This window comes from Vigna unguiculata, chromosome 7 (genome assembly GCF_037176805.1).
Source record: "Vigna unguiculata cultivar grain cowpea cultivar isolate G323 ecotype 2 chromosome 7, ASM3717680v1, whole genome shotgun sequence".
Classification (NCBI taxonomy): Eukaryota; Viridiplantae; Streptophyta; class Magnoliopsida; order Fabales; family Fabaceae; genus Vigna; species Vigna unguiculata.
Window position 1 is genome coordinate 1,943,955 of NC_140798.1, and position 22,121 is coordinate 1,966,075.

Below are 22,121 nucleotides of genomic sequence, written 5' to 3' on the forward strand. Positions count from 1 at the left end.
TTTATGAATAGTATCATTTATATCGCGCTTGAAATATGAAATAAATTTAACAAAATTTAATTAAAATAACTAAATTTAAAAATATTTTATGAATAGTGTTATTTATATCGCGTTTGAAATATGAAATAAATTTAACAAAATTTAATTAAAATAACTAAATTTACGTATTTCAAAAAAGAAAGATTAAATTGGTCTAAAATTTCAAAATAGACTAATTTTAAAATTTACTAAAAATTAAGGGACAAAAATATATTTAACTCTTACATTAATACTTTAATTGTGTTACAGGTATTTATTTTTTTATAATAAAAATATTAAATTATTATCATTTTTATAAAGTTAATTATAAATGATTTTTATAATTTTATTATAGATATTTTTATTTATTTAAGTAATTTTTTATTATTAGTAGTTATTTTAGTTTAAAAAATATTTAAATTTAAAAATATATCAAATAAAAATATAATTAAATAATATCTCATAAAAAAAATCAGTAAGATAATTATTTTAATTTAAAAAAACAATATTTAAAAGGTAAAATGAAAATGAGAATGTATATTTAAACAATGGTCATAGAATGGTTCACCGGTATAAAAAAATATTTGTCCATTGGTTATAAGAAATCCTGTTCTTCAGTTTCAGTTTTTCGTTATATCTCATCTTACACTCACCGGCCACCCTTACTCGCGCCACCGTCCACGGCAACTCCGGCAGCCACCCTTGGCTCCTTCACTTTCTCTTTGTCTTTCTCAGGTCCCTTCTCTATTCTATCTCGATCTATTCAAATTCCAACTTAGATCTTCTGATTCCGTACTCATTTTTGCGATCCTTCTTATTTATTGGATATATCTCTCTTTCTTTTGGGACAATTTCCTCACTTCACCCACATTTTTCTCGCCAGATCAGTTTATTTTTAAAGATTAACCATTTCCCCCCAATTTTCCTTTTTAATTTACAGGGTTTGATGTTTATAATATTTCGAATTGCTTGCGATTCTATGATCATTTATAGATCTTGATTTGCACGGAATTGTGTTTCGCTTTATTCAATGCTAAAATCGATGAATATTTGTTTAAAAATTTAAAACCTTTGGCTTGGTTTTCACTTTCCATCACCTTGGGAATAAGCATGGGTATTATGTTTTTGTTGATGGATTTATTATTATGTGTAGCGAATTGTTTTCTGAAGTCTGATGAGTTGCGTGCTTGGAAAATGTTATAGATTTGTGTATTTGGTATTGAATCTTATGCTTATGATTTTATTACTCCTTCATTGTCTTTTATTTGATATCTGTTTTAGCTTTTCTACATTGAAAGTGACTAGTTGACACTGGGTTTAGTTTAGACTATGAGTTTTACTTGCAAAATGTTGTTTGAAACTAACTGTTTGCATTGTGCGTGTGTGTGTGTGTTTGATAGCAGAAATATGCCTTCTCAGAAGGTTGAAACGGGTCACCAAGACACGGTACATGATGTTGCGATGGATTACTATGGTAAGAGGCTGGCAACAGCTTCATCAGATCACACAATTAAGATAATTGGAGTGAGCAACACGGCCTCTCAGCATCTAGCAACATTGACTGGTCACCAAGGACCTGTTTGGCAAGTAGTGTGGGCTCACCCTAAGTTTGGTTCTCTACTTGCATCGTGTTCCTATGATGGCCGTGTCATTGTATGGAAGGAGGGTAACCCAAATGAATGGACTCAAGCTCATGTGTTTGATGAGCACAAATCATCTGTGAATTCTATTGCATGGGCGCCCCATGAGTTGGGTCTCTGCTTGGCTTGTGGCTCATCAAATGGGAACATATCTATTTTCACTGCAAGAGCAGATGGTGGCTGGGACACTGCAGGGATTGATCAGGCTCACCCAGTCGGTGTCACTTCTGTGTCATGGGCACCATCAACAGCACCTGGTGCCCTTGTTGGTGCAGGGTTGCTTGATCCTGTGCAAAAACTGTGCTCTGGTGGCTGTGATAATACTGTGAAGGTATGGAAGCTCAACAATGGACTGTGGAAGATGGACTGCTTCCCTGCTCTTCATATGCACTCAGATTGGGTTCGAGATGTTGCTTGGGCACCCAATTTAGGGCTACCTAAATCTACTATTGCTAGTGCATCACAGGATGGTAAAGTGGTTATATGGACCGTAGCAAAAGAGGGTGATCGGTGGGAAGGCAAGATTTTGAATGATTTCAAGACACCTGTTTGGAGGGTCTCATGGTCACTGACAGGAAACATACTGGCTGTGGCTGATGGGAACAACAATGTTACATTGTGGAAGGAAGCAGTAGACGGGGAATGGCAACAGGTGTCAACAGTGGAGCCTTAGAATGTGATTTGCAGGCCTTGTTTATTAATTTCAAAATGGTTAGAATTTTTTCTTGAACTATAGTTGACATCTTGTTTCCCTGCATATTATACAGTTGATTAATTTTGCTTCATCAAGCGCTAGTTCCTTGATGTTTGTGATCCATTACATATTCTGTGATTGGAAGAATGAAGTTCATTAGTCCGAGGTATTTTGAGACTAGAAGAATGTTTTGCTAGTATATAATGTGACAATAGCTTCTGTTCTTGAAATTGCATTTAATTTTGAATGCGCATGATTAATCCATCCCCATTTACGTGCAATATCCTTGAGAATTTGTTTTTTAACCAAGCCTGTGATAGCATCATGTGATCTATATAATTGATCTTGCACGGATAAATATATTTGTTTTTATGCAGTGCATACCATATCAGTCAACCTAGCAACAGATTGGGCTGCATTTTTGCTGATGATTATCTTTAGAATTGAAGTAGTTCCAAAGTCATGTAACAGTTTAACTTAGGAAATGATCCCCATAAGTGAAATAAGTTTAATGAACAATAATCATGAAATGGGTTTGAAATGTATATATCTAAAATTAAATTTTAACAGGTAGAGAGAGGGGATGGAGAAGAAATCTTAGAATTGAAGAAATCCAAAGTGAGGAAAAAAGATATGGATGTTGAAGTTGTCATTATTTCTTGAAGTATAAAATCTCATTTTTAAATTGCAAAATTATTTTTTGGTTAGGTTCTTGATCTAGTAACATAAAATATAAGATGTTTTAAGCTTTTATTTAATAGTAGATTTTGTTATGAGATTTTAAATCATTTGTGGTTTCACGATAAATTATTTTATAATAAAAGAGATTTTAACGTATAATTTATTATTATTATTTTCAAAATCTTTAGAATTATCGCAGAGAAACTCATTTTTATAGTTGAAGTTTTATCTTTCCGATCTTGTATATGATATGATAAATATTCTATTTAACATCTTTATTAGTGTTTTAAATCATAATTAACATTGGTAAAAAATAGTCATGCTAACTTTGACATAGATTAACTAAAAAATAACTTTGATTAAGTTAACCAAAGAACAATTTTAACTAACATAAAATTAAAACAAGTCTTGATCCAAAATTGGTTGAATTGACAATGCTCGAAAATTGACCAAGATGATAAAGTCTTGATCCCAATCAAGTTAACAAAGTTCAATTACAAACTTGTCAATGAAATTTTGACAAAAACTAAGAGGATACTACCACAACAATAATATGCTTTGATCAAAGTTGAGTTAATAAGGAAGTATTAAGACAAGAGTCATAGATTAATAAAAACGAGTTAATATAGATAATTTGAAAATTTTAATTTTTAGATAAAGTTTAAAATTTTTTAATTTCAATAATTAAATTTCTCTCAAAAATTTGAAAATTTGAAAATTCTTTTAAAATTCTTCATCTTAAAAAAAATCACCTACTCTTATCTTAAAGCATTTCAATTTTTTTTACAAAAATTATTTATCTTCTAAAAAAATTACATCATTAAGGATTTCGTACAAATAACTTTTTATTTTTTTTTTTAATTTTAAATGCATGTTACCATGTTTTTCTCATGATTTTACTTTCAATACTCTTTACTATTGGGATGAGATTTCATGTGTGTTTTACCCACCTAATAGTAAATGTTAAAAGTATACTACCACAACAATAAATATTGAAAGTATATTACAAATATTTCTCTAGCTAAGAAAATATCAAAAAATAAAACTAATTAAGAAAAACTATCGTACACACAGATACAATATCAGGTCTGTGTACGATTTTTAAATATGAATAATAATATGTTAGTAGGTGATAATAATATAATGTTATTAAGTTAATATATAAAATAAATTTATATTTATTAAAAATAAAGTGAAATGAATAGATAAATTAATTGTTGATGAATAAAAAAAAGAAAAAAAGATAAACAATTTTATAGAAAATAGATAAAAATAACCGTTAATTTTAAAAAATTTAATAAATAATTATATTATAAAGAATATAATTGATATTATAAAATGTGGACACAAAAGAAAAAATTTTCTTTATATATTGTTATGAATAAACAAAGACCATATAATTAAACTTAAACTTTTACATTTATTTTTCCCTCGAATTATAAACAGAGACCATATAGTTAAACTTAAAGTTTTACATATATTTTTCCCCCAAATTTCTATCTAACCTGTATATATCCTTTCTCGAAATTAAAAATACACACACAAAAAAAATATAGAGTAACACTGTTAACAAATATATGCAACAAAAAAGTTAAAAATTGAGTGAAAAAGAAAAAAACCTAGAATCCAAATTGGATAGAAACATAGGAAAATTATACAATTTCAAGAATATATATATATATATATATATATATATATATATATATATATATATATACATATATATATATATATATATATTAAAGAATAATAAAGTAGGGAGTATAATTTTAGTATTTTTTTTCTATAACCAACTATATATTTTTAGGTGCTTGAATTTATTCCAAATTAAATGAATTGAAATTAAACAATGAGTGGTGTAATAATTTGGTCAACCCATTCTTATACTAATTTTAAGAAAAGTTTCAACATGGTTTCCTCTTTTAACGTGTTCATATGAAGTTATTAATGGAAATTCCAATTCTGGATTCTCAACAAGTGCCTCAACACTTAACATCAACATTCACAACATTATAAAAAGCACCAAATTTGTGTCATGCATGGTTTGCAACAACACCAATGGGATAACCATTCCTCTGCAAGCATCTGAGACCCTCTTCATATCTCACACAAAATCATAAGAATCAATTTTCTAAATTGTTCTTATCATGGAACTTGCAATTGTACCAGTCGATTCAAGTTTCAAAGATAATCAAACCCTATATGAAGAGTGGTTCAATTTTGCAGATGCAGGTTCTTCTTTCAACAACTTTTCAATCTTTGCTACATTCTTTATGATAATTCAAATTCATTAATCTTTGTGTTTTCAAGCTTTTAGGGTTTGGCTTCATTCCGATCCTTAATTAGTGATCAATATAAATTTGTAAAGGAAAATGATAGTATGACTTTTATTTTTTAATTTCTATCTTTTACTTTCTGACGTAATTTAGTATGATTATTGATTAATGTATTTTTTTTTTTTAAAGAATCAATAACTCACACTAAATCACGTCAGAAAATAAAGAACGAGAGTCATAAAATTATTTTTCATTTATAAAATAATTAAATGTTGAATTAATTTAAAATTGTTTGTATTAACCTTCCTATTTTGTCATTTGTGTGATTGTTTTATGCAAAAATGAATTTGTTCTTTTTTGCAAATAATGAAACTTTTATTCATTTTTTATGTCTTCAGATGGAGATGGTCGTTTCACAGGAACCGAAGCCCTCAAGTTTTTTGCTTTCTCAAACTTGTCACGACAAGAACTGAAACAGGTTTTGTATGGATTTGTTTGGGAACATGGAAGGGATATTGATAGGAATTATTTATTTGTGAATTAATATTAAGACAACATTTTTAGAATATTTGTGTTGAAAATTTACGTCCGACTAAAAATAAGAATAATTATAATATATTAATGAATGTAAATTTTATCTTATAAATCATTTTATAGAAATGAAATTTAAATTTACTCACACATCATAGTATATCTTTTTCACGACTATATTGAATAAATTACATATTTAGGGTTTGGTTTTAACTAACAACATCCACTATTATAATTTTTAATATTTGAGCTTTTTTATCCAAATTTGTTATAAAATTTTGCAAAAAGAAAAAATAACACTATTTTTTGACATTTTTTCTACAAAATTTAATTAACTTGCAATTTTTTCATAAATAATTACTTTTTACAAAATTATAGAATTTGCAAATATTTTTATAAAATCTTTTGCGAAAAATATTATGTGCAAAATATTTTTTTAAAATTAATATTAAATCCTAACACTTTCGTGTAACATATCTGTAAATGTTTCCTAATAAAAAATTTGATAAAAAATATATGTTTTTATAGTAATAACCTAATATATTAATAAAGATATTAATAGTGAAGATCAACGTTGGAAAGGAGAAAACTCACCTACAATATTAAGTGTTCTACAATCTTGTTTAATAAGATTTATATTGTTAATTAATGTGAAACTTTAATATGAACAAAGAACATACTATATAGGTAATACATGTATTAAGTTTTATCCTTTTGAAGCCTTGAGATAAAAAATGACTAAGATAAGTTACATTATTTGAAATTTTTTGCAATACTTCTTTTGATATATTTGTTTTTTTTTTTCTTGTAACTAATTTTTTTTTATTCATTGTTCCCTTTTATGAAAAACAAGGTATGGGCCGTTGCAGATTCAAAACGAGAAGGATATTTAGGTTTTAGAGAATTTGTGATTGCTATGCAGGTACAAAAATAATTATTTAATATGTTTTTGGAATTTAATGTTTTCCAATTTTCAAAACCTAACTAAACCCATTTGATGAACTATAGCTTGTCTCTTTAGCACAAAGTGGATACCCAATAACACAAGATGTAGTAAATAGTGATGGTAAGTTTTGTTTGGTTTAATGGTTATATATATTTTTTATATCAATATAAAAATTGCATTTTCATTTTTGTTACTTATTAAATTTATTTCATAGAAGCTACTAACATATGATTGACTTTTTATTTCAGCTATGAGATATGTAAAACCACCCACAATGGAAGGGTTAGATGCATTAGTTGCAGTAAGTGTTTTTTTTTTTTTTTCAAATATGTTTTTTTTCCCTTAAATTAATTTTGAAATTAGTTTTTCTTTGAAACTTTATACTAATTTAGTCTTTTATCTCTAGAAATACGTGGATTTAGTCTTTCCTATCAAATTTTGTTAAATTTATTTGACATTTTAAACGCATTTTATGTAATATTTGAGTTAACATTAAATCGAAAATGTGTCAAACAGTGTAAACAATTCAAATACTATCATAAAATGAGCTTAAAACGTCAAATAAACTTAACAAAATTTGGTTAAAAAGATTAAATTCACATATTTTTAAAGATAAATTACTAAATTTGTCGAAAGTTTTGAAGAATAACTAATTCCAAATTTTACTGAAATTCGAGAGACCAATCATATAGTGAAATAACTTCTCATTACATGGATTTGTTTATGCAGAAGAAAAGGCGAAAAAATAAAGATAAAGAATTGAGTGGTAATGTATACTAATTCAATTAGTAAAGGCATTTATTCACATTACTTTTATTCTTTTTATTCTTTTTTTTATTTATTTTTTATCAATATGCAGTTATTCCTCAACCATCAGTTGCAAGTAATTGGTTTTCTGCCAAGTCAGTAAAAAAGGTAAGAATTTTGTTACTTGAATAATTACTTCATTTTAAGTAGTATGATTTGAAAAACATTTTATCAATTTTTGATAATTATTGTAAGTTATAATTGGATGTTCTTGACTAAAATTTTTCATGAAGTGATAGGAGTTGTATGATAGTAAAAAGAAAAAAGAACAAGTCATGCTACTCCATGACTAGATAAATAATTAAGTGATTTTTTATTTATCTTTGAATTATGTATTAGATTTTTTTTTTATATTATGTTGTTGGGTATAAGAATTTAAAAGATTTGTTTAGAACATCTATTAACTATTTTATCACTCTACATCGAAGATTTACCTAACAAAAGATAATTTTTTTCTAATATATTTATGTTTTGGGTATATGAAGGTTCCTGCTTCTTCAGTAACATCAGTCATAGATGGTTTGAAGAGACTTTACCTTCAAAAGTTGAAGCCTTTAGAAGCTACTTATCGCTATAATGATTTTGTATCTCCTGCATTGGTTAGTATTTTATTTTATTTTCCTTTCTTTGATTAAGAAATACAATACATGTTTTATATTCAATTTAATTTGTTTACTCTGACATGACCAACACCCACATTTTGTATATATGGAGAAGGATACAAAATTAAGTTTTCCATGATTATTTTTCTTTATGCATTACAGACAAATAGTGACTTTGATGCCAAACCTATGATTCTACTTTTGGGTCAATATTCCACTGGAAAAACAACATTCATTAAACATATGCTAAGAACTAATTACCCAGGCAAGTGATTCTTCAACCTCAAATTCTATGTCTATAATATATATTTGAAATTGCTCACACAAGTTATATGTAATTTGTGTTAGTGATTTGTTTTCCTCACCAATGTTATTAGGATCTCATATCGGACCAGAGCCAACAACCGATAGGTTTGTTGTTGTTATGGTATGTGTAATCCCTAAACCCTATCTTTGATATATTTTGCTTCTTTCAAAGCGAAATTAAAGTTTCTCTCGTCCCAAATTTTGATATATTTTAATTTTCATGTTCTAAAAATGAATGGATATATTTTTTTAAATTAATGTTGTTGATTCTTTTGGGTTTGTTAAATAAATGTTTCAGGATGAATTTGAGTTGAAGCATGTTGAATTGTATAAACAACTCAAAGACATTCTGAAATGCGTTTAGTACCTAAAAAAATTAATGAAATTGGTTTAGATGGACTATATTAGTAACCAAAGTTTGGTTTATACAAAAGTTTATGAAATAAAAATATATTTAATCTTTATTATCTAGAAAAATCAATTGTTAATGAGTTTTGAAGAGTTAATGGTAGTTGTTTTTCGCATAGTCTGGACCTGATGAAAGAAGCATTCCTGGCAACACTGTGGCTGTCCAAGCAGACATGCCATTCAGTGGTCTTACCACATTTGGGACATCATTTTTGTCCAAATTTGAGTGTTCTCAAATGCCTCATCCTGTAAGAATCTTTTATACCTAATCAAAATAAAATCTAAGAGATTTATTTTGTAGCATTTAAAACCTAACTCTCTCATTTTTTTTGTATGAATTGTTGAAAGTTATTGGACTACATCACATTTGTTGATAGCCCTGGAGTTTTATCTGGAGAAAAACAAAGGACACAAAGACAATATGACTTTACTGGTGTAACATCATGGTTTGCTGCTAAATGTGACTTGATACTTCTTTTGTTTGATCCTCACAAACTTGACGTTAGTGATGAGTTCAAACGTGTGATATCATCCCTACGAGGAAATGATGACAAAATTCGAGTGGTCTTAAATAAGGCAGACCAAGTTGATCCTCAACAAGTAAAGACATATATTACTTATTTTTATTTTGTTTTTACATTATATAATGTAATTTCACTAAAGGAAAAAATTGACCTATATTTTGCAGCTAATGAGAATATATGGTGCATTAATGTGGTCACTTGGGAAAGTATTGAATGTTCCTGAAGTCATGCGTGTATATATTGGGTAAGTCACTTTATAGTATGGATAACGATATTTTGACTACTAAATTTTGAAAATTTTCTCTTACAACATGAGGTATCATCTTTTAAGTAATTTTGGAATATTGAGAATGAGAAAATGGAAAAGAGGAAAACTACTTACAAAATGACACCTAAGATTGTAAGAGAAAGTTGTCAAAATTTAGTAGTCAAAAAATCATTTTCCTTATACTATGCATGGACTCCTTTATAGACCTTAAAAAGTTTCTCTCTGCATTGAGAATTAGTTTGTGATTTTCTTTGTTTTTTTTATTTATTTATTTGCATGATTTGTGTTTAAGAATATTGAAATGTCATTAAGTTACATTTTTGTGTAAGTTATATTTAATTACTCTTTATTCTCATTGATTAATATATAAAATTACCTATTTTTTTTTTTCATGTTCAAACGTTTTTACAGTTCATTCAACGATCAAGATACGCATAATTCTATCAGTGGTCCACTTGGGAATGAATTGTTCCAGAAAGAACAAAATGACCTTCTATGTGATCTAAAAGATATACCAAAGAAGGCTTGTGATCGTAAAGTGAGTATTATTCATAATTTTTATCATAGATTACTACGTTAATTACGATTTTTTAGGCAACTCTTTTTGTTACAAACTATTTTTTTATGGTTGACATTTAAAATTAAAAACTGTTTTTGATGAAAACATAATAACAATACAAAATTACTTACAAATTTTAAAATATAAAAAAAAAATTGTGAAACATTTGAAAAGGAAACATTGTTATATATGCGGACAAAGCTGCCTTTTCCATGGAATTTGGATTTTCTGTTGGTTTTTGTGTGTGTTGTTTTTCTATTATATCTTCATAATATATTGATTATCATTAATTTTAACGTTTTAAAATATATTAAAAAAATATTCAAAATTTCAAAATAGTGTATTTTTAATACTCAGCAGAGAACAAAATAAAAAAAAATCAATAAAGAATCTGGACTCTTTTTCTATGCTTTCACCATTATTATACAAAAGTTTCAAACAATATTTAAAAACTCTTGTTTTGGTTTGTACTATAGGTTATCATTTTCTTGAATTCTAATATGAAGTTAATGATTGATTATGTTTTGTTTATTGTTAAAGTTGATAAATTTTTGAATTAAGATAAGGTTTGTGTGTATGTTGCAGATCAATGAATTTGTAAAACGAGCTAGGTCTGCTGTGATACATGCTTACATTGTTAGCCATTTAAAGAAGCAAATGCCTTCAATGATAGGAAAAGCTAAAGCTCAACAAAGGCTAATTGATAATTTGGAAGATGAATTTGTAAAGGTATGAATTTGGCTTTATATAAATTCAACTCACATGCATGTTTAATTATATATAATAATAATTATTGAAAATTGAAATTGTAAAATCAGGTACAAAGGGAGTTTCATCTACCAGCTGGTGATTTTCCAGATGTTGAACAATTTAGAGAGACTTTGAAGGGTTACAACATTGACAAGTTTGAGAGATTGAATAAAAAATTGATTCAAACAGTGGAAGATATGCTTGCTTATGATATTCCTAACCTCTTGAAGACATTCAGAAATCCATATGGTTGATGAGGGGACAAAATAATTTAAACAAATATGTGCAGGCCAATCTTTATGTATATATATGATGCATATTAATATTCAAATTAATATTAATATGCTTTACAATTTTTGAAAAAAATAAATATTATACAATGGCTTCACCAACACACTTGCATAGATGCAAGTTTGTAAAAGATGTACTAACATGATGATTTTAATGAGCAGAAGGAAATTTTTTGTTCGATAAAAATATATTATCCTTGTTTGGGTTATAAAAAAAAATATTTAAATTTAAATGGGAAATAATTTTTCTTACCATACTTAATAATCTCACAACCAATGCTTAATTGAGAATAATTTGTCATTTGTCTAAAAAAAATGGAAAGAGGAGGGGTATTTAGCTTATAAATGATATTAAGATAAAAACATTTTCAATATCTTTTCTAATTTTCACATAAGTGAATGCAAGTCAATTTTATCAAGATTTAAAAAAATATATAAAAATTTTAGCTGATTTTTTGAAAAGTTAGCTTTTTAAATTATAGAAGTTCAATCAATCCATACGCTAAAGTAACTTATAAATGTAAATAATAAAATTAGACAGGTTTTTGTGTACTATTTTATGAATTTTATTCTTTTAGCATTAATTATGTTTGTTGTTGTTTTCAATTTTTATAAGATTATGTTTCACATTATATTTACATTTTATTTTAACAACGATTTGTATACATTATATTTACACATTTCATTTTTAATATAAAACTTGTATTAAAAATTTTAATCATATAATTATATTATTTTATTAAACATGACCGATAAATCACAGAAACAAACTCATATTATAATATTATTCTTTGATCTTAATATTTACCATTTAAAAAAAAGAAAAAAAATAGTGGCTACACACTAATAAGACTTTGCATTTTACTTTAAACCGAATGATGTATGTGTATGTTACCTTTGTTTATAATATTTTAAGTTTAACTTAATTTTTCTTGATTTTATATGTCAACACCTTTCAATAATATTTGATTCTAAAGCTTAAGCTGACTTTATGTTTACATGTATTTCTCTATTTACACATTTTAACATTAATTTCATGTTTTTGGTGGTTTTTATTTTATACATATATTTTTCTTTTATTTTTTACATGATTACAATTACTTTAATTTGTTTTTTTTTCCATTGTTAATTTATTTTTCATTTTATTTTGACGTACAATGTAACGTGAGGAGAACATGATGTTATTAATATTATTTATTATATTATTATTAATATTATTATAAGTATTATTGACAGCATTTTTTATAATATTTCATTACTCTAACATAAAAAAAGTTAATATTAAAAATAATATTATTTATTTTTAATTAATATATTTAAAAAAATACTCCGTGATTAGGTACTTAATTTTTTTAAAATTATCAAATGATTTAAATATTATATTTTAACTATACATAATTATAATAGTTAAATATTATTATTTAAATAAATTATTTATTTCAAAATAACAGTAATTATATCAAATTGATAGATAAAAGATGTCAAAGAAGTTATGCATTTCACTTTGATACAATCATGTTGCAGCTGTTATTATAATATATATTATTTATTATTAATTTTACTTTTATTAATACATTTAATTTTATATTTTACTTTTAGGTTTGGTTTGGCAGTATTTTTTTTAATCTCAGTTAATTATCTTATCTATAATATTATCTATAAATATTAAATAATATTATCTATAACAATATGTGATTCTGTTTTATATCCACATTCGTGCAAGTGTTGAAAACAATATACACAAAAGAGGAACTTCACTTGGAAGATTGAACTACTCGCATGTTTTGTGCAAATACATCTGTGTTATAGATAACGAGATCTATCTTTTGTGTTCACATTTCAAAATTCTAATTTTATCCTTTAAAATATAATTATTTATTAAATTTTGAAAATTGACCATTATTTTTATAAGATTTTGTATAAAACGGTCTAGATTGAATCGAATCGAACCAAATTATACAAAATTGAACCGAACTGGACCGAACCGAACTGAACCAATCTGAATTGAACCAAGCTGAATCAAACCGGACCAAACCGAAATGAACTGGACCAAACAGAATTGAAACGGCCGGACCATATCGGACTGAATTGGATCGGATCGAACCGAACCCAACTAGACTGAACCAAATCGGACTAAAGCAGACCAAACCGAACCAAAATGAACCAAATCAGACCAAAATGAATCGGACTGAACCGAATCGAACCAGACCATACTAAATCGAATCGGACCAGATTGAACCAAACCAAACCATACCAAATCGAACCGAACCAGACCGAACCAATCGAACCGCACCGGATCGAACCAATCTGAATCAAACCAAACTAAACCAAAATGGACTGGACCGAAATGAACCGGAGAGGACCAAACCGAATCGAACCAGACCGGACTGAACTGAACCGAACTGAATCATATTGAACTGAACCGAACCGAACCATACCAAATTGAACCGAACCGAACCGCACCAAACCAATCCGAAAGGGACTTTAAGATCACCTATTCAACAAGATTTTTGGAACAAACTTTATGAAATTCTAAGAACATGATTTCCAAAATAGGATTTCTATAAGAAGAATTTTGAATAGAATTTTTGAAACATATGAAATATATTTTGTAAAGAGCTTTCTAAATAAGCTTTCCAAAACATATGAGTACTCTTTTAGATGAACTTTTCTGAAGAAACTTTTCAAAACTTATAAGATGCATTCTGAAATAGGATTTCAAGAATAATACTTCTGAAATAAATTATTCAAAACGAGTTTTCTTGAACAATCTTCCTACAAATTATCACCAGTTTATACTCTCTCTTATTGCTTCCTCTCAAAAGGAATGCAACAACAATGGAGAATGGGGGTGCAGTGACAATGGCTACGGATGCGGAGGCGCGATAGCCGCAATGACATAGTTCAATGACGAAAGGTATTTTAATATTTTTACTTTTAACATGAGAGTTAAACTTATCTCAAATTTCTCTAAAATATTAAAAAATGTGAACACAAGATTGATCGTTATTTTTATAAGTTTTTTTATAAAACAATCTATCTTTGCTTCTTCTCTTTTACTCTATTTATCAACAGTTATTCTCTCATATTTTTTGATATATTTTATTTTATTTTTAAAAAATATAATTTTATTTTATATATTAACATAATAATAATATTATTATCTACCAATATAATATGATGCATATTTAAAAAGAAGTATATATGTCTTATACATGTGCAATAGCCATGTGTTTACGTCATAGCCACGTGTTTACGTAATTTGTAATAAAAGAGATATTTGTTTGACGGCTATTTTCTATGATTTTTTTATTTAAATTTGATAATACTTTTTTAACTAATAAAAATACACACTAAGTAAATTTAAATAAACAGTAATTATTATTCAAAAATTAAAATTGCGAAAATTTTATATAAAAAGAAGAATTCTTTTATATAATAATAGAGATAATTGTGTAAATAATAAATTTTTATCATTTTATCATCATTAGAAGAAGAAAAAAGTGGATAGTAAATAATATACTTTTGCATTGGTTCTAAGAATTCGTGTTCTCTAGTGTCAGTTCATCAGTTTCTCCCTTAGATCTCATTTTACACTCACGGGACACCCTTTGTCGGGCCACCGTCCACGGCAGCTCCGGCAACCACCTTTTGTTTCATTGCCTTTACTCTCTCTTTGTCTCAGGTCCTTTCTCTATCCTCTTACTTTCTCTCTTGATCTATTCAAATTTCAAACTTTGATCTTCTGATTCCATACCCATGTTGCGATTCTTCCTATTCATTTGAAAACTCTTGCTTTTGTTTGGGACAATTTCCTCATTTAACCTCCTTTAGTGATTCCCTCGTCTGTGTTGCTTGGAGCGTTTGTTTTCAAAGATAAACAATTTCCCCCAATTTTCATATTCTTTTTACTGGGTTTGATGTTTTTAAATTTGCAAGTTGCTTGGGATTATATGATCATGATTTTCACAGAATTACATTTGGCGTTCTTTAGTGCTAAATTCGATGATATTTGTGTAAAATTAAAAACCTTTGACTGGGCTTTCATTTTTCATCAGCTTGTGAAGACGGTTTTGCTTTAAGGCATATGTTTTGTTGATGGATTTATTACTATGTATAGTGAATTATTGTTTCATGTTTGAGGAGTTGCTTGCTTGGAAAACTATATTCTTTTGTATATCTTGTATTAAGTCTTGTACTTATGCTTTTGTTATTATTTCATGGTCTTTTATTTGAGATTTGTTGCCTTTTCTTCAGTGGAAGTTACTGGTTAACAGAAGTTTTAGTTTAGTTCAGAATATTAGTTTCACTTGCAAATTGTTCTTTGAAACTAACTATTTGCATTGTGCGTGTTGATAGCAGAAATATGCCTTCTCAAAAGCTTGAAATAGGTCACCAAGACATGATTAATGTGTGTGTTGATAGCATACATGCTCTTTAAAATAACTCATAATTTTTAGGACGACCACATGAGATGTTTATAATATTTCAAAGGTTTCAAATGATTAAAATAAATGTGGTGTAGTATTTGATCTTTACTTTTAGGTTTTATCAAGAATGGAGTTGCCTTCAAATAACTTGGATGTTGGGCCTAAGAAGATTGAACACGAGAAAGACGAAGGGCCTTTGTTGCATTGTGATTTTTGTGACATAGAAGTAGTTCACAAACTGGCTCAAATGTTCATGCCAGCACTAGCCTGTGCCTGTGTTGATAACACAACAGGAGATCCCTTCAAGACCCCTGGTTTTGTGGCTGTTGATTTGAGAAAGGAGATGATAGAATTTGTCACCCAAAAGAGTGAATTATTTGTTGCTGAGTCTATTATCACTGAGGATGTTCCTGACGGTGAAGCTTTGGAACACCCTTTTGATATCATTTCTTTTTTTGTTGATGAGTTTGTTAATTCAAAGAGAAATTTGTTGAGTCAGTTTTCAGGGTGGTTACTAAGTGATAAGAGAGAGGACAAAATAGATGATTTTGTTCAGGAGATGGAAATAAATGGTTTTTGGCCACTGGATAGAAGAGAAACACTTGCCAAAGATTTGCTTAAGAACGTGGACTTCAAAAGCTCATTTCATTGTGGTATGAGTTTTAAATCTGCAGAAGATCTTGCCAACCATGTTGATGCTTGCAACTTCAGGTCTGTGGTATGCCAAAATCTCGGGTGCAATGATAGATTCAGTGCTGGTCAATTGAAAGAGCATGATTCAATTTGTGATTTCAAGATAGTTCCATGTGAACAAAAGTGCACAGCCAACATCTTGCGACGTGACATGGATAGGCACTGCATAACTGTTTGTCCACTGAAGCTTGTGGATTGCCCTTTCTCTGCCATAGGTTGTAGATCTACAATTGGGCAAAGTATAATAAGAAAACATTGTTCAGATGATATTGAGTCTCACTTACTACTAATACTTAAAGGCATCCATCAGCAAGCATCAGACAAAGATCTTCAAAGACGTGTGGAGCAAATTGTACAGGTTAGTCAACATAAATGCCATAGTTGCTTTTGGTTTAACAAACAAATTCTGGGACTGAATTCTAGTACTGATATTTTTTATTAAAAAATTTTTTAGTAATAAATTTTGTGCTTGAAAACATTATGAATACTTGAAATGGTTTCAATTTAACTACTGAGGGAACACTACTGGAAAATTTATTCATTTATAAGTGAATGGGGGTGGTTGATTACTGAGTTAATTTCTGAAGTATAGCTACGAATCTGTTTTCCACTTGCATTCCTTTTTGTTTAATTAGTCACAAACATCATTAAGTAGTTTTCATGACTTGTTTTTCATTTTATACTTTTAAATGTGTTTTTAAATATCCTATTTTTTAGACCATCCCTTGATGTATTAAGAAATTGTAAACTTTGATCAGTAGTTTCCATTTATCTTCCCATACTATTTCAGAAGAGGTAAATAAAGTTTTTTTTTTTTTCCGTATTATCAATATTCAGACTTTTAGTTTTCACATTGTAGGCATCATCAAGAAGCAAATTAGCAGAGGCTAAGGATGTGAGATCTTTTAGAAGTATTGTCAAGGACCTTGAAATTAAGCTAGGGCCTCTGGAAGTGAGTGACAAAGAGAAAACTTGTGCAGAAGAAGTTGCCAAAAAAAGTGAAGACAATAGAACTTCTGCAGCAAAGGGTGTCAATAAAGAGGATAGTGAACACACGGAAAATGGAAGACAAGGATAGTGCATGACATAATCTTACAATATCATAATTCTCAATAACAAGAGGATTATTAAGAGCATGTTGTTACTGTATAGCATTTTTTTAGTTTTTCTAATTTTTAAGAAGTTTTAGCATGATTCCTTAGCATCCCTTTTAGGATAAGATTCATTAATATTACTTCTGGTTCAGTCATTTCTCATGTAATTTTTTCATACCATTATTATTTTTGTGATTCTTGGTTTTGCATTTGCAAAATTAATTTTGAATGAGTGTGATTTTATAGAATCGATTTTAACTAAATGTGATTTTTGTATGGATAATCAATATAAGAAAAGACAATTTTGACACATTATGTTGTTTAGGTATTGCAATATAAATTGATTTTTAGGTGTGTAATAATCAAAATGACTTGACTTGAGTCTCCAGGTAATAATAATGTATTGAAGTATTATGTGAAATAGTAAATAAATATTATAAATAATATAATGCAAAAGTATCTATGTAGAAATAATAATGAATTTATTTCCTATTGTAATCAATAGCTTATATAGTAAAAGTTCAAATTAATTTTTTATCTTATATGGTAGAAATGATATATCACGTCTTATAAAAACAACTAAAAAGAAAATTTAATAAATATTTTAAAAATAAAATTGAAATAAATATAAAATGGTAGAAGCTTAAAAGTTTATACACTTCGAGATTTTAGAATTCTAATATATCTGTTTTATTTTAAAAATTCAAAAGCTAGTTCTCCATTAACCAATGTGTCATGAGCTTTTGTTTGCATCCATGTCAACTTTTCTCAAAGTAGTTAAAATACGCTATCTGGCAATATTATACGATAAATTATATTTTTTTTTCATATTTTGTTTTATTTTTAAAATACACTGTTTTAAGTTGTCAGAGTACTTTGAATAACACTTTTAAAATGCTATTATGTAATACTTAGTGCATTCTAAAATTAGAGATACAATTTATTTTAAAGAAACTAAAACTGAAGTTCAAAATATTAACGAGAATTAAAACTACATTTTACTCTATAGTTTTTTATTCAATATTAATTGTCACTGATTTAATTTCTAAAACTTCAAAAAAATTGCTTAGATGTATAGAGTGAGAAGGAATCAAACAATTAAGTCACACCAATAATATCTTTAATTACATTCTTTAAAATGTATATTTCTAGAATATGAAAGTTTATATCCATCTAAAATTATGTGAAACTTCATACTATCTATACTCATCAAAATTTACTCAATATATATAATAATGAGAATGTATAAAAATAAGATTAAGATGATTATCTTTTATTGCTGTTTTTTTTTAATTATAATTCACATAATATTCAATTATAATTCATCACCCACATAACGAAAAGATACATTCTATAAATAATTTTGGTTCTATTTATTGGTATTTTTGATCAACTATTTTATAATAATGTCATTTTTATTTTCAATTTTCTATAAAACAGATTAAAAACTACAATTCCTGTGACTACGAGCAAAGAATGTATTAATTAAAATTAAAAATAAGAAACAAATGAAATCCTTCATAATTTTATGTTAAAAAATTGTCTAGCAGTCTATTTTTCAAGATCTCTCTCTCTCTCTCTCTCTCTCTCTCTCTCTCTCTCTCTCTCTCTCTATATATATATATATATATATATATATATATATATATATATATATATATATATATATTTCACGTGTTTTTCTGAGTCCTCTGTGTGCCGCTTCTTGTTTTGATTTTGCTTTTGCTCGTATGCATGTAAACCATCATTGTCTACTATCACTAAAAATTAGTTAAAAACACGAATTCGTAATTACCAGCATATATTCTTACTCATGGTGTTAAAAATGCACAACACTTTTCTATGAAACTGGAGACAGCATTTCCCTAAAATTTTAAGGAGAAAATCTAAATGGAACTTTGCTTTGAAAGCTCGTCTCTTAAATTTTCATATAAAATTTGAAGGGTATGCCCGGGCTATAATAGAGTGGATGATGTGAATACTGCACCATCTAACTAAACAAAACAGGAAAAGGGAAGTTTTCTTCTACTGCACAGAGAAATCCAAACAATCTTGGCTAAACAATCATATAAAACCCTGAGCTAGCAACAGATACGAATTTTATTACTTGTGAGAAATATGACATCAAATTTAATACTGCTGATTATGTCTGTTACTAAAATTAAATCATTCTTATACCATAAGTTAGTCTCAGTTCTGTGGAAGCACAAGACAGTTGGAAAGATCATAATGCGTTGAAAGTTATAAACCACTTTCTCCTACCTACCAATATATGCACTACAAAAATTAAAATAGTTTTACCCCAGCAAGTAAGGCCAATTACATAGATCACGCGATGTTATCATGTGATGTTCTCTATCACAGGCTTGGTTAAAAACCAAATTCTCAAGGATACTACGCACAATGGTGATGGATTAATCATGAGCAGCAAAAATTAAATGCAACAGTTTATGCAACTCCAAGAACAGAAGCTATTGTCACATTATATACTTCAAAAATTCTTCTAATCTCAAAATACCTCCAAGTAATGAACTTAATTCTTCCAATCACAGAATATGCAATGAATCACAAACATCAATGAACTAGCGCATTATGAAGCTCAATTAATCAACTGTATAACATACAGGGAAACAAGATGTCAACTATATTTCAAAACAAAATTCTAACCATTTTCAAAGTAATAAACAATGCCTGCAAATCACATTCTAAGGCTCCACTGTTGTCACCTGCTGCCATTCTCCGTCTACTGCTTCCTTCCACAATGTCACATTGTTGTTCCCATCAGCCACAGCCAGTATGTTTCCTGTCAGTGACCATGAGACCCTCCAAACAGGTGTCTTGAAATCATTCAAAACCTTGCCTTCCCACTGATCACCCTCTTTTGCCACGGTCCATATAACCACTTTACCATCCTGCGATGCACTAGCAATAGTAGATTTAGGTAGCCCTAAATTGGGTGCCCAAGCAACATCTCGAACCCAATCTGAGTGCATATGAAGAGCAGGGAAGCAATCCATCTTCCACAGTCCATTGTTGAGCTTCCATACCTTCACAGTATTATCACAGCCACCAGAGCACAGCTTTTGCACAGGATCAAGTAACCCTGCACCAACAAGGGCACCAGGTGCTGTTGATGGTGCCCATGACACAGAAGTGACACCAACTGGGTGAGCCTGATCAATTGCCGCAGTGTCCCAGCCACCGTCTGCTCTTGCAGTGAAAACAGATATATTTCCATCGGATGAACCACAAGCCAAGCAGAGACCCAACTCGTGGGGTGCCCATGCAATAGAATTCACAGATGATTTGTGCTCATCAAACACATGAGCTTGAGTCCATTCATTTGGGTTACCCTCTTTCCATACAATGACACGGCCATCATAGGAACATGATGCAAGTAGAGAACCAAACTTAGGGTGAGCCCACACTACTTGCCAAACAGGTCCTTGGTGACCAGTCAATGTTGCTAGATGCTGAGAGGCCGTGTTGCTCACTCCAATTATCTTAATTGTGTGATCTGATGAAGCGGTTGCCAGCCTCTTACCATAGTAATCCATCGCAACATCATGGACCGTGTCTTGGTGACCCGTCTCAACCTTTTGAGAAGGCATATTTCTGCTACCATCACACACACAATGCAATCAATTAGTTTTATACAACAATTTGCAAGTAGCTAAACTAAACTAAACCCTCTGTTAACTAGTTACTTCCAATGCAGAAAAGGTAAATGAAACCTCAAATAAAATACAATGAAGGAAAAACAAAAGCATAAGCATAAGATTGAATAACACAAATATATAACATTTCCAAGCAAGCAACTAATCAAATTTCCAAAAACAATTCACTGCACAAAATAATAAATCCATCAACAGAAACATAATACTAGAGCAAAACCCTATTCCCAAGCTGATGAAAAGTTAAAACCCAGTCAAAGGTTTCAAATTTTACATAAATATTCATCGGATTTGGCACTGAAGAAAGAAAAACGCAATTCCGCGCAAATTATGATCTATAAAGTTATACAATCGCAAGCAATTCGCAAAATTAATAACAGCAAACCCTGTAAAAAAAACGAAAATTGAGGGGAAATGGTTTGTCGATGAAAATGGAAGAAAATCAAGTAATGGAGATGATGTGAGGAAATTGTCCCAAAAGAATAGAGATATTTAATGAATAGGAAGAATCGAAAAATGGTACGGAATCAGAAGATCTAAGTTGAAAATTTAATAGATCAAGAGAGAAAGAGAGTGGAAAGAGAAAGGACCTGAGTAAAAGAGGGAGAAAGCGAGGGAACCAAAGGTGGTTGTCGGAGCTGCCGTGGATGGTGGCGCGAGTAAGAGTAACCGGGTGAGTGTAAGATGAGATCTAAGGAATGAACTGAGAAACTGAAAATGAAGAAGACCAGGATTTCTACAAGAAAACATGTCTGTTATACATGTATATGTTATTATCAAAAGATAATAAAATTATAATTATTAAAACAAATATAACATTAGTTTTTATTTATTTATTTATTTAAATTTTTATTGTAAATAATATTGAAAAAATATTAATTAAAAAATAATTAAATTAAAAAAATATCTAAAGAATATAATTAACAAAAT

At 28.7% G+C, this 22,121-nt stretch overlaps 2 protein-coding genes and 2 pseudogenes across 5 annotated transcripts; 3 read left to right on the forward strand and 1 right to left on the reverse strand.

Annotated features, from left to right (window-relative positions):
- Window positions 1-587: 587 nt before the first annotated feature.
- LOC114189830 (protein transport protein SEC13 homolog B pseudogene) lies at window positions 588-2,605 on the forward strand (annotated as a pseudogene). Its single transcript, XR_014996590.1, has 2 exons — window positions 588-753; window positions 1,422-2,605. The product of XR_014996590.1 is annotated as a protein transport protein SEC13 homolog B pseudogene (transcript).
- A 2,459-nt stretch (window positions 2,606-5,064) lies between these two features.
- Window positions 5,065-11,489, forward strand: LOC114192516 (EH domain-containing protein 1-like). Its single transcript, XM_028082261.2, has 16 exons — window positions 5,065-5,265; window positions 5,708-5,787; window positions 6,694-6,762; window positions 6,849-6,906; window positions 7,035-7,087; window positions 7,516-7,552; window positions 7,646-7,701; window positions 8,079-8,192; window positions 8,358-8,460; window positions 8,573-8,622; window positions 9,029-9,157; window positions 9,258-9,509; window positions 9,598-9,677; window positions 10,113-10,239; window positions 10,846-10,989; window positions 11,079-11,489. The coding sequence occupies exons 1-16, from the start codon at window positions 5,181-5,183 to the stop codon at window positions 11,262-11,264; spliced, it is 1,623 nt and encodes a 540-aa protein (XP_027938062.2). The 5' UTR covers window positions 5,065-5,180; the 3' UTR covers window positions 11,265-11,489.
- A 3,296-nt stretch (window positions 11,490-14,785) lies between these two features.
- LOC114189739 (uncharacterized) lies at window positions 14,786-17,765 on the forward strand. Of its 2 annotated transcripts, none has more exons than XM_028078408.1 (3): window positions 14,786-14,985; window positions 15,846-16,781; window positions 17,283-17,765. In XM_028078408.1, the coding sequence occupies exons 2-3, from the start codon at window positions 15,858-15,860 to the stop codon at window positions 17,499-17,501; spliced, it is 1,143 nt and encodes a 380-aa protein (XP_027934209.1). In that variant the 5' UTR covers window positions 14,786-14,985; window positions 15,846-15,857; the 3' UTR covers window positions 17,502-17,765. The 2 variants fall into 2 exon arrangements, with proteins under 2 accessions (XP_027934209.1, XP_027934210.1); XM_028078409.2 differs by having other exon boundaries at window positions 14,822-14,985; window positions 15,826-16,781.
- A 2,313-nt stretch (window positions 17,766-20,078) lies between these two features.
- On the reverse strand, window positions 20,079-21,923 carry LOC114189619 (protein transport protein SEC13 homolog B pseudogene; annotated as a pseudogene). Its single transcript, XR_014996555.1, has 2 exons — window positions 21,782-21,923; window positions 20,079-21,132 (listed from the first exon to the last, which is right to left on the reverse strand). The product of XR_014996555.1 is annotated as a protein transport protein SEC13 homolog B pseudogene (transcript).
- Between the last annotated feature and the right edge of the window lie 198 nt (window positions 21,924-22,121).

Coding starts and splice junctions, on each gene's coding strand:
- LOC114189739 (XM_028078408.1), top strand. CDS start 15,858: ATGGAGTTGCCTTCAAATAACTTGGATGTTGGGCCTAAGAAGATTGAA. Junction 16,782..17,282: donor GTGTGGAGCAAATTGTACAG/GTTAGTCAACAT, acceptor TTCACATTGTAG/GCATCATCAAGAAGCAAATT.
- LOC114192516 (XM_028082261.2), top strand. CDS start 5,181: ATGGAACTTGCAATTGTACCAGTCGATTCAAGTTTCAAAGATAATCAA. Junction 5,266..5,707: donor GTTCAATTTTGCAGATGCAG/GTTCTTCTTTCA, acceptor TTATGTCTTCAG/ATGGAGATGGTCGTTTCACA. Junction 8,193..8,357: donor ATTTTGTATCTCCTGCATTG/GTTAGTATTTTA, acceptor TATGCATTACAG/ACAAATAGTGACTTTGATGC.